Genomic DNA, 11,605 nt, shown 5'->3' with positions numbered 1-11,605 from the left:
TTTGTCTAAAGCAGACACTTTTAACGAAGGACAAAAAGTTCAAATATTTCTGAATACTGAATCAAATAAAAATGAAGTTGAAAGAAAACAAACCAAACTGAAATAGTTCGATTCGGTGTTCGATGTCTACTTTTTAAAATTGTAAATTAAAGAATTGAATTGAAATTTGATAAAATCGAATCAAAGAGCAGAACGTGTACTTCTAATCAACGCCTTAATAACATAAATCGTGCTAATAAAAAAGAGAAATAATTCTTTTAAAAAAAAAACATACCTTTAAATCCTCTCGTAATCGGCACGAAGTCTCAACCGCACACTTACATAATTTTTCTTTACCTTCACATCATGCGAAAGCCAACAATTGAAATTACAATAAATTATAAGATAAAAAAACGTTAATAAAAGATGCATAATTTTAATATTGTTGACCTACAAATTAAAAACTAATATTAAAGAACATAAAATTAATCTTCTCTTGAACATACTCTTTAATAATTAAATTGTGAATGTTATTCTATTATTTATTGAAAAAAAAAAAAAGGAATGCTCAATATATAGATGTATGATTTTTTTTCTTTTAAGAAAGAGTTGATGAAACATGGAAGAAATCTAATCTAATTTGAGAAACTTTTTTCATAAAAAATTAATTATTATAGAAAATCAAGATAAACGAAACTTAAAAGAAAAGAATGAAGGACTTCTAATTAAATCAAAAACCATGCTTAAAAGAAAGAAATTAGGTCGTATACTAACTACAATCTGACACTAATTTTTTTTTCTTTTTGAGATGGGACGTGTGTTTTTAGTAAAAATAGTTAAATAAGAATTTGATAAAATAATAAAAAGACATTTCTTATTATGTATTTACAAAATTTTAAAATTTAATACTTATTAAAATTTTCTTATTCTAAGGCTTTTATATTTGTTTCTAGATTTTTTAAATCTTATTAAAATCAAATTTAGTTGTTTTATAATTCTTAAACTAATGAAAAAAGTATTAGTTGCCACTAATTCTGACGACTTCTAATAAGAAAAGGTTTTACCATAAATATATATTAATTAATTATTAACTTTTAAAAATTAGAAAAAAATAGTGAAAAGACAATTTTGTCTAAAGCGAAAATTTTTAATGAAGGACAAAAAGTTCAAACAACATTTCTAAGGCACTTCACACTTTTAATATATTATAGATATAGATATAGATTATAGATTATAGATTATAGATATAGATATTGGGCTTTGTATTAATTTGTTATTAATGGAAAAATACTATAATTAAAGGTCCAAAAATATATATATCTATTTTTTGAATATAAAAAAAAATTAAAAGTAATTAAAAAGTAGATTATAAATAATATTTTTTTACGTATAAAAAATTAAAATTATATATGTATTACGTCGGTTCGGTTTGACTTTATTTTTTCTAATACCAAACCAATCAAACCAAACCATAAGTCAATTTTTTTCCTCGATTTGATTTGATTCATCGGTTCGATTTGACTTAACGGTTCAATTTGTACGCCCCAATATAGAAATATATCTCGTTGTACGGTCTCCGGTCTGTCATAGCTAATTGTGAGCTTTTCAAGGATTTCTGAATTAGAGTTATTTTTCATTTCCTCTATAGCACTTCTCCACTCAATTATGTCCCTCTTATGTAAGAAAGAACCCCACACTTTCAGGGCTAAAGGAAGGCCATTAGCGTGGCGTACTATCTCCAACGAGAGCTTCTCAAAACATTCATCTGGAACTTCTTCTTTGAAAGCATATTGATTGAACAATTTAATAGCTTGACGGTCAACTAGTGTAGTAACTTCATATACTACATCATTCCTCCCAAACAAATGCTTGTCTCTTGTCGTTGCAATAATTCGACTTCCATTGCCATACCAACTAAGATTCCCTGCTAGGTAATGCAAATGGTCGCTGTGATCTATATCATCAAGCACAACTAGAACCTTGTTAAAAGGAAGTCTACGAGCTATCATGTGCTTTCCGTCCTTATTATTCACGTAATTATCTTTTTCCCTTAACAACTCTGAGAGAAGGATATTTTGCAAAAAACGCATTCCACATTTGTTTTCTTTAATATCCTCGATGAAACAAGCAGCTTCAAATTGACACGAGTGCGCGTCAAAAACTGCCCTTGCTATTGTCGTTTTACCAATTCCTCCCACGCCCCATATCCCCACAATGCGAACATCATTGACTTCAAGCTTTAGCCGGGATTTTACTTCCTCTAAATGAGTATCTATTCCCACGACGTCTTGCAAATAAGACACTGAAGTCTTGCATAATTTGGATGAAATTTGGTTAACAATTTGTTGAATATTCTCTGATTCAATCCTACATAAATAAGAAAATTAATTGTGGATAAGCATGAAGTCAGGTATTATAAGTATGAAAAAAATTCATCACGTAGCATACTTAAGTATTAAATTATAAAAAATAACAACATTTTTTATCAAACTACGTTTTGTAGCATATGTATTTGTATGTATTTATATTTTTATAGCAACAGTTTGCAAAAATACAAAATACATATCGATCATAAGAGCAGTGAAAATCATATGTATTTGTACTTTTGTAGCAACAGTTTACAAAAATACAAAATACAACTTGCTATATCATGTAATTATGAAACTGTTGCTATGAAACTCATAATTAAGGAGATAAGTATGTTATTTCTGAATTTTGCCCTTCTCTTTAGTTAGTCTAAAAAAGAACGACACATTTTTTATATTTTATAATGATTTCTTTAAAATACATATTTTACCCAACCCCATAAACAACTATAATTTATTTTAGACCACAGTTTCAAAAGTTTTTTCTTTTGTGTAAGTTAAACTAACTCATTCAAACTGAAACGGAGGGAGTTTGTTATTACGCTAACCCTTGGCAGATGTGATGTCCTTTTAGACTTGCGGCATCACTTAGAGCAGTCCTCCATCTTTTCACCTTCTCCATTCCTTCAACATCGTCCTTAAAATGTGATTCGTGTTTGGCAAATGGTTCTGCGAAACTCACTTTGGTATCGAATGTGTGATGGATCCACATCATAGAAGATCGGTATGACTATTTGTCCATTTTCGTCTTTGTTGCACTCCATGATCTTCACTAGTTCATTCAACCACCACCTCGATGTAGCATAATTCTTTGAGAAAACAACAAGGGCAACTTGAGACTCTGTGATAGCTTTCGATAGTTGTTCAGGGATAGAGTCGCCATGGTCTAGCCTTTTATCATCTTGAAAGGTCAATATTCCCCTGTTTTTCAAACCTTGGTACAAGTGAAACCTTCACCTCTAAAACTTAAAAAGACATCCTGTTTTTCAAACCTTGGTACAAGTGACCCGTAAAACCTTTACGAGTATCTTCACCTCTAAAACTTAAGAAGACATCCTACTTCCATAGAGGACAGTATTGTGAAGATGATGCCATGGATTCAGTAAATTTGAGAAGATAAAAAAAGAATTCTGTGGATATGAAGATTGGTCCACTCCAGTAGAATATACTATAGAATTATTGCTATTGGACTAGTCAACTGTTTCATTTTCATTGAATATTATTCATCCGTTAGTAATAGACAAGTAAGAGGAAATTTCTCTATGGTCATTTTTTTCTCTGTGCGGATGGAAAATGAAAACACAAATGGGTTCAGGAATTGCAACTTTTTCTAAAAATTTGGAATAGAAGAATCAACAACTGTAATTTTAATTTCATATTTTCAAGAAAAGAAAGAACAGAAATTCGGGCAGCCTGCAATCCTCTTGCTAAAGAACCGAAAATTCGTAACTGCCAGACCCTCGGCTCAAGTGCAACAAATCAAAATATTCACGAAAATAACAACAGATGGTGGAAGCATGATCTCTAATAGTTGCACCTCAAATTGGAAACTTGCCCCACCTTCTATCGAACTGACAAATTCACTTCAGAAGTACAAAAAGTATATTGTCAAGAGGCAAAAAGCTACAGAGACCAAACTCAATATCATAACGAGAACATCAACAACAATAACATACTTGTAATCCCACAAGTGAGGTACAATGAGGGTAGAATGTAAGCAAATCTTAACCCCACTTTAGGAGGTGGAAGGGTTAATTCGAATAGACCTCGGCTCAACGAAAAACATTTAAAAGAAGGTCGACAAAGAAATAGCAAAAGTAAAGAAGCCATAGCAAAATACTACAGAAAGCAAGATGAAGTCATAACAGGAACACCATTTATGCTAAATCCTCCAATTATGATATACCTCAATCAAAATTGAAAGATTAAATGAAAACAGTCACCGTTTGTAAAGGAGTTAAAACTTACCTAACAATGTACATATAATGGTGAAAATAAGAGTCCTTTCTTCCCTATTGTCATAAATTTATCTCCGAAAGATATAACAGGAATGAAATGGTTCATCCCATTTAGTAAACTATGGGCATTATTCTACAAACGGGAGAAACTAGTTACTGTACAGGGGTGATTCATCATGTCATAATATTTAGGTTAGAGATGGATCAAAATCATATCCGACCGAGCCTCGCCAAATGCTTCTGGTGCTTTTCAGCAGCCGCCTTATCAGCAGCTTCACGCTTGAGTGCCCTCTTTGCACGCCGGCCTACAGTTTCTTTAGGACCAGCAGTCTCTTTCTTCTTATTAGCCTGGCGTGATGAGCCAGCACCTAAGTCTTGGGAGTTTGGTCGATGAGCAGGTCTTGCTTCTTGCCTTCCTGCCCTGACATAACCATTATCACCCCATCTCCTATTGCCTATACGGAGACTGGGTGAACTAGAAAAATGGAAGTCTTCTAGCTCTTCGTCATCCTCATACGCATAGAAGTAATCCATGTCATCATCGACTTCTTGTTTTTCCTCCACAATCAAGGGTTTGAACCATGATGCTCTCAGGAGAAGGCAGACACTCTCCTCGAACATGTAGTCCTGAATACTGTTGAAAAAAGTATGTCATTTCTTAGGAAAAGAGAAGCCAACCACAGTGAGGATGTTCAAAAACTAAATTACAGGAAATAGACAAGGAAAAGACGATGTCAGACAAGATTTTGGTACACAATACAACCCAATAACATGTTTTTGAGTTTTGACAAACAAACCATATTTTTCCAAGCACATTATATATATCTCTCTTTAACTAGGAGAACCATTGAAAGGAATCTATCATGAGTTGCTTATTTAGGTGACTTCAAATTAGATATTTGGTGGTTAATATGGATGCATCTTTTGGAGCTTAGAGAACTCGCAATGAAATCAAGTAGTGCTGAGGATCTATCTAGATCAAATTCTTTATAACCTTCCCTGCCCATTCAGATGCACCACAATTGACCAAAAAAAGACAACATTTACCACCCCACCTTTAATGGTCTAGTTACCAACACAATAATACAGCTCTATGACTCTTATAAAAATCAACTGGACAATTAGATCATTGTGTTAGTGAAGCGAATAAGACGATCAAAAATTAGCTATTGTGTTAGTGAAGCGAATAAGACAATCAAAAATAACCTATCAACATAACAAACAGATTAAGAAAACAAGTGATGGATCAAGAAAAGAAGATACAGTTTCAACTTTAATTTAACCTCTGTAACAAATACATTTTTTCTTCCTCAAAGAAATATGAACATGGTACCATACTTATGTAACACCCCAACTTAGGATAAGGAGTCCCACATCAGCAAAACACAGGAGGGGTGTTGGGTATATAAGTAAGTAAGTCTTACTGCCTAATGATGCGTTTTAAAGCCGTGCGGGCCTGGGCCCAAAGCAGACAATATTACTAGTGGATTGGGCCATTATAGGGGTCTCTCAGGCCTTAATGGTTCGGGATGCCCGTCGCGTCCAAGGGCCCGGCTCGGGTCATAACAACTTACTGGTGCAACTAAGGATGCACATTAAATACCACACATACAATATTATATTAGCCTCACAAATATATTTAGACTAAAGAAAGTAAAACAAAAATAATCAGTTACCTTCCATCAAGTGAGCGATGGACGTAGAGAAATTCAAATGGATGTTTGCACTGAGGGCATGTCGGTTCCTTTTTGTAGGTTGCCCACCGAAGGATGCAAGTCACACTGCAAACCAAAGTAAAAAATACATATTGCTCAGTTCTTTCTCATTATTACCAAGAGTAGACTTGCAAAATCCGCGAGGGCTCAAAGGGCAGAAGCAAATGTAAACATTAGAAGCTTGCCACAGTATCCACTGAGAAGGTGATCATTTTATTTTACCAATATGCATTAATCATAACAAGACTGGAAGACCATAATGGAAGTCACATTTCGACCAAAAGCCGTGTAATTTAAGCCTTTGTTCTTTTTTCAAGTAAGCTTATACATAACAGGTTCAGTCCAGCTGAAAACAGCAACGTATAATCATTCAAAACCTAACAAAGTAACACAAAGATCAATGCAATTTGATAAAAAAATTTAATCATAAATTATAACTAAAACTAAACCCCCAACATCAACAAAAAGGTTATCAATACAACTACTCAAACAGAACTTTCATTCGAATGTAGGGTAGATAAAGCATAGAATCGCTAGAAGAGAGCTTGCTATTAATTGCAATTTCCATTCTGTCCTCACCCAACATAGAAAAGCAAAAGGTATACCTGCAACAATAAAACTGAACAATGCAAAGAAAATTTATTCCTTCTTCACTCTGCTGATAGAGAGGTGCTTATGACGGAATCGGTATTCCTGGCATGTGAGTTTCTTTTTTCATTTACCATCTAATTATTGCCCGAATACAATAAGCTATGTTCCTTGATAGTTTGATGCAAACCAAATGTAAGTGGTTGGTTCACCTAAAGAGTAAACTGGGTAAATCCTATCAGAGGCATGCTGATCATATTGCAGTAGATAACTTACAAAATGTAGGATAATTAGCTCAGAATGAACTTTAAGTGAACGAAATTATCCAAAACAGTAAATTGGATACAATTCTATCAGGGGAGCAATGATCGAAATGGCAGTAAATAGATGGACATTAGTTCTATATACGAACCAGTAGGCATGCTCGCAACCTTTTACAAGAGCAGTTTCTTGAAGCACTATCTTATTCAAACATATGGCACAGACACCATGATGATTGTTCTCGCAATCAACTTGGTGCTTCTCCTCAGAAATGCTCTTCATTTTAGCCTGAAAATCAAAATCCACATCAATCAGCTTAACTTGTATTGTCTAATCAAATAATGCAGGAATAAGCCTGTTAAAAGGAAAGATTATACTCTATTCGTTAAATGATGATAAGCAACGCAACACGAGCCATAATCATGTACCAAGATGGAAACAGGAAGAAAAATTATTGGCATTAATGGACTTCAAGTATCTGATAAGGATAAGATACTTAGCTCTGATTATAAGGACTAACCATGAAATCTATATCAATGGCGCCAAAAGATAATTAAATCAAGCATCATTAACTATCTGCTATATCCAAATTCCAAATGCCTCTGAATGACCATTATTTATAGATTTCTACGTCACTAGAAAATGCAGAAAATCTACCCAAGGATGTGGCCTAGTGGTCAATGAAATGGGCTGAGAACCATGAGGTCTCAGATTCAACTCCCACCACCCTAAAGGAATAAAAACACTAGGTAACCACTCTGTCCTAACCTGGGTGGACAGAGTTACTTCATACTTGTTGCACCTATTTCAGTTATCCCGTAAATTTAGTCGAGGGCTGGACACCACAGTTATCAAAAAGGAAAATGCAGAAGATCTCTAGTAATAGAGAACCCCTTGAATTCAAATAATTGAGTCAACAACAACAACAAAAAACCCAGTATATTCCCACCTAGTGGGGTCTGGGGAGGGTTAGAATGTACGCAGTCCATACCACTACCTCTAAAGAAGTAGAGAGGTTGTTTCCGATAGACTCCCGGCTCAAAACACAGGACAATATACAAAAATATTCAAAGCATGAAACATGATAAAACTAACATAGATACAACATCCACAAAAATAATGTGCATTACCAAACAAAAGACACCAAAACCCTCCTAACTACGGACTACGATTCATCCCCCACCTTATCCCTATATCCTAGTATTTTTCCTCCAAACCCTCTTATCCAGGGTCATGTCCTCAATGAGATGTAACTGCTTCATGTCACGTCTAATCACTTCTCTCCAGTATTTCTTCGGTCTACCCCTACCCCACTTGAAACCATCTAACGCTAGTCTCTCACACTTACGAACTGGGGCATCCGTGCCCCTCCTCATCACATGACCAAACCATCTCAACCTCACTTCCCGCATTTTTTCCTCCACCGATATCACTCCCACCTTCTCCCGAATAATCTCATTCCTAACCTTGTCAGCCCTTATAAGACCACACATCCAACGCAACATCCTCATTCCGCCACCTTCAACTTTTGGATATGGGAAGTCTTAACTGGCCAACACTCCGCTCCATACAAGATAGCCGGCCGGACTGCAACTCTATAGAATTTGCCTTTAAACTTGGGAGGCACCTTCTTATCGCATAAAATCCCCGAAGCGAGCCTCCATTTCATCCAACCTACCCCAATACGATGCGAGACATCCTCATCAATCTCTCCATTTTCTTGGATCGTAGACCTAAGATACTTAAAACTATCCCTCTTGCAAACTGCCTGAGAGTCCAACTTCACCACCACTTCCTCCTCTTGCCTCGAGTCACTAAACTTGCACTCCAAATAACCCGCCTTGGTCCTACTCAATCTGATACCTTTAGACTCAAGAGTTTGTCTCCAAACCTCAGCTTATCATTAACACCTTGCCGCGACTCATCAATCAAAACTACATCATCCGCAAAAAGCATACACCAAGGCACCTGGCCTTGTATACTCCACGTGAACACATCCATCACCACGGCAAATAAGAACGGATTAAGAGTTGATCCTTGATGCAACCCTATCAAGACCGAAAAGTGCTCAGAATCTCCTCCCACCGTCCTTACTCGAGTGTTCGCCCCCTCATACATATCCTTAATCGCTCTAATATACGCCACAGGAACCCCCCTCGCCTCCAAGCATCTCCAAAGAACCTCCCTAAGGACCTTGTCATGCGCCTTTTCCAAGTCAATAAACACCATGTGAAGATCCCTCTTCCTCTCTCTATACTACTCTACCAGTCTCCGCAATAGGTGAATTGCCTCATTCGCCGAGCGACCAAGCATAAATCCAAATTGATTCTCCAAAATAGACACAATATTTCTCAACCTCCGCTCCACCACCCTCTCTCAAATCTTCATCGTGTGACTCAACAACTTAATACCCCGGTAGTTGTTGCAACTCTGAATGTCACCCTTGTTCTTATATAATGGAATCATCGTGCTCTATCTCCACGCCTCAGGCATCTTCGCGGATATTCAAATTATTGAGTATTGAAATAAAATGCGTTCAGTTGGAACTTCATGATATAAACTGAATTTTCAAATCAACAGATCCTAATTAAACTTCTAATAGTCTAACACTCCAAACTATTCAACCACAATAAGTCTTAAGATCAAATCAAACAAGCGTCGAGCCACAATAGAAGTTACGGGTTTGACAGAACCCAGTAGCTTTAGCTCAGACCCTATATTTAAGTTATATCGATAAACAATTTAGTCCAATTAGCAAAGAGAGTTAAGGGTCCTTTGGTAGCTAAGTAAGGAAGTACCTTAAACATAAATTAATTAAGTCGTACAACATTTTGACAGTTAATTAGAAAGTAAAAAATCTGCATAACTCGTATATATAAGTTAATGTATACTCACATAACTAATCCTTGCATTTCTACACCTGTATAATTCTAAGCAGCTTCTAAACGATCTCTTAAGATTCAAAACCCATAAACCTAAAATCACGAATTAGTCCCTTAGATCACATATAGCTAACAAAAATATGAACGCAAAATTATAGTAATATTTACAATGAAAATGAACTTCCTTTACAAACTATGTACTCAAATTACACCCAAAAAAAGTACTACCTCCGTTCCTTTTTAGTTGTTATAGTTACCATTTTAAGATTCAAACAATATAAACTTTGACCAACATTTTACTATATAGTTATTCAGAAAAATTACAATTTATAACGTTTTTCTATATTTGTTGAATGTCTAAAACTTACCTTTAAAATATCAAATTAATTTAATCTAATTTAGCTTTAGAAATTAATCATTTTTTTCTGGAATAGAGAAACATCCCAACTAAAAAGAAATGAGTAAAGATAATTTAATTAAGTATATTAAAAAATAACCATTATACCTGGTCTTGAATAGATAGATCTTGAATGTTGTTCATCAGTTGCTGACCCTCAGTTTCAGCCTCCCCAACTGTAGACATGGCCTAAAAATGGAATTTGGAAAAAGAAAAAAATATATATATGGTAAAAAAAAAAAGAGATGTAATCCTAACTAATATATCAAATATAAATATTTACTTATATTTATTTTCTAAAAAATGGGAGGGTGAGGTGGGGGGAAAGGGGGGGAGGGGTGTGGAAGAGAGATTCTGGAGAATTATGCTTTGTTCCAAAGAACGAAGTTGATGGGGGATTGGGATTACATACACCAAATCTTCTATATGGGGGTGCACCCCATGAAACACATAAACATCTAATTAATCTACTCAATTTAAATTCGCTTAAGTCATCGCCGGCATCTAAAATTGTCAAAAAAATTCAGTTAGACCCTCAACTAACACTTATACCGATCAAGTATCTAAAATGTTAAAATTAATGTCTATCAGACATAAAATGCTGATTAGACAAAGAGAGCATGAATAATTAGAAAAAATAATATTTTATTTTTAATTAAAAAATTTATAATTAAATTATTTTATTAATATAATTTTTAATTATTATAATTTCTTACTTTTAAAAAAGAAAAAGATCCCTGCACCCTTTTCATCGCCGTCCTCACCCCCAACTCAAGTTCGTCGTCAACCCCCACCCCATTATTAGTTCATGTTTTTTGGCGAAGCTTAACATTTTTTGGCCGGATCTACTTAGAAATCAAAGGTAAACGAAGAAATTTCAAAAATTTTGGGACTGGATCGATCGAACTATGAATCGAAAATCGATTCCGACGAAAGTTTCGCAAAAAAAAAATTCGAAAAAGGACCGAATCTCTCACCAATTCACTATTTCGATAGTTCGCTTCCCATTTTTCAGTCCATTTTTTATCTTCTTCTCCCTGTTTTTAGCCTTCTCTGATCTGCTCTTCTTTTCCCGATCTCCCACTCTCGATCTTTTCTTTACAATGTGCGTGTGTGTGCTTTTTTCTGTGTGAATTAGTAGTGTGTGTATCATGAGATCTCCCAATATGTGTGCGTATAGTATCTTGAAGAAGTTCTCCTACTGTGTGTGTGAAAATTTATCAGTATTCTCTGAAGAATAAAGAGGCTGGAGAAGAAGATGAAGGGGGTGGGAGGTGGGGAGCGGAGCGGGCGTATTTAGTTTTTTTTTTAAAATATATTATAATTTTTAAAAAATTATAATTTAATTAGTTATAAAAAAATTTAAATTATTTTTTAATTTAATGCCACATGTCACCTTTTAATTCATCATTTTTGTCACATTAGTGCTTGTGTGTTGCACATACTTAACTTTTAGCTG

At 34.8% G+C, this 11,605-nt stretch overlaps 1 protein-coding gene and 1 pseudogene across 1 annotated transcript; both read right to left on the bottom strand.

Annotated features, from left to right (window-relative positions):
* Positions 1 to 1,344: 1,344 nt before the first annotated feature.
* LOC124897702 lies at positions 1,345 to 3,440 on the bottom strand (annotated as a pseudogene).
* A 781-nt stretch (positions 3,441 to 4,221) lies between these two features.
* LOC107852590 lies at positions 4,222 to 11,483 on the bottom strand. The gene is made up of 5 exons (XM_016697618.2): positions 11,124 to 11,483; positions 10,255 to 10,335; positions 7,019 to 7,155; positions 5,980 to 6,084; positions 4,222 to 4,937 (listed from the first exon to the last, which is right to left on the bottom strand). Exons 2-5 carry the CDS (start codon positions 10,330 to 10,332, stop codon positions 4,514 to 4,516), a joined length of 744 nt encoding a protein of 247 aa, XP_016553104.1. The 5' UTR covers positions 10,333 to 10,335; positions 11,124 to 11,483; the 3' UTR covers positions 4,222 to 4,513.
* Between the last annotated feature and the right edge of the window lie 122 nt (positions 11,484 to 11,605).

Source organism: Capsicum annuum, chromosome 1 (assembly GCF_002878395.1).
Source record: "Capsicum annuum cultivar UCD-10X-F1 chromosome 1, UCD10Xv1.1, whole genome shotgun sequence".
Classification (NCBI taxonomy): Eukaryota; Viridiplantae; Streptophyta; class Magnoliopsida; order Solanales; family Solanaceae; genus Capsicum; species Capsicum annuum.
Note: the sequence above shows the minus strand (reverse complement) of the source record. Positions and strands in the feature narration are given on the sequence as shown.

What these genes read in the sequence shown, in the direction of transcription:
- LOC107852590 (XM_016697618.2), bottom strand. Translation starts at nt 10,332, where the DNA reads ATGTCTACAGTTGGGGAGGCTGAAACTGAGGGTCAGCAACTGATGAAC. An exon ending in GGTTGCGAGCATGCCTACTG is followed by an intron (nt 6,085 to 7,018) that starts GTTCGTATATAG and finishes TTTGGTTTGCAG; the next exon opens with TGTGACTTGCATCCTTCGGT. An exon ending in CATCGCTCACTTGATGGAAG is followed by an intron (nt 4,938 to 5,979) that starts GTAACTGATTAT and finishes TTTTTTCAACAG; the next exon opens with TATTCAGGACTACATGTTCG.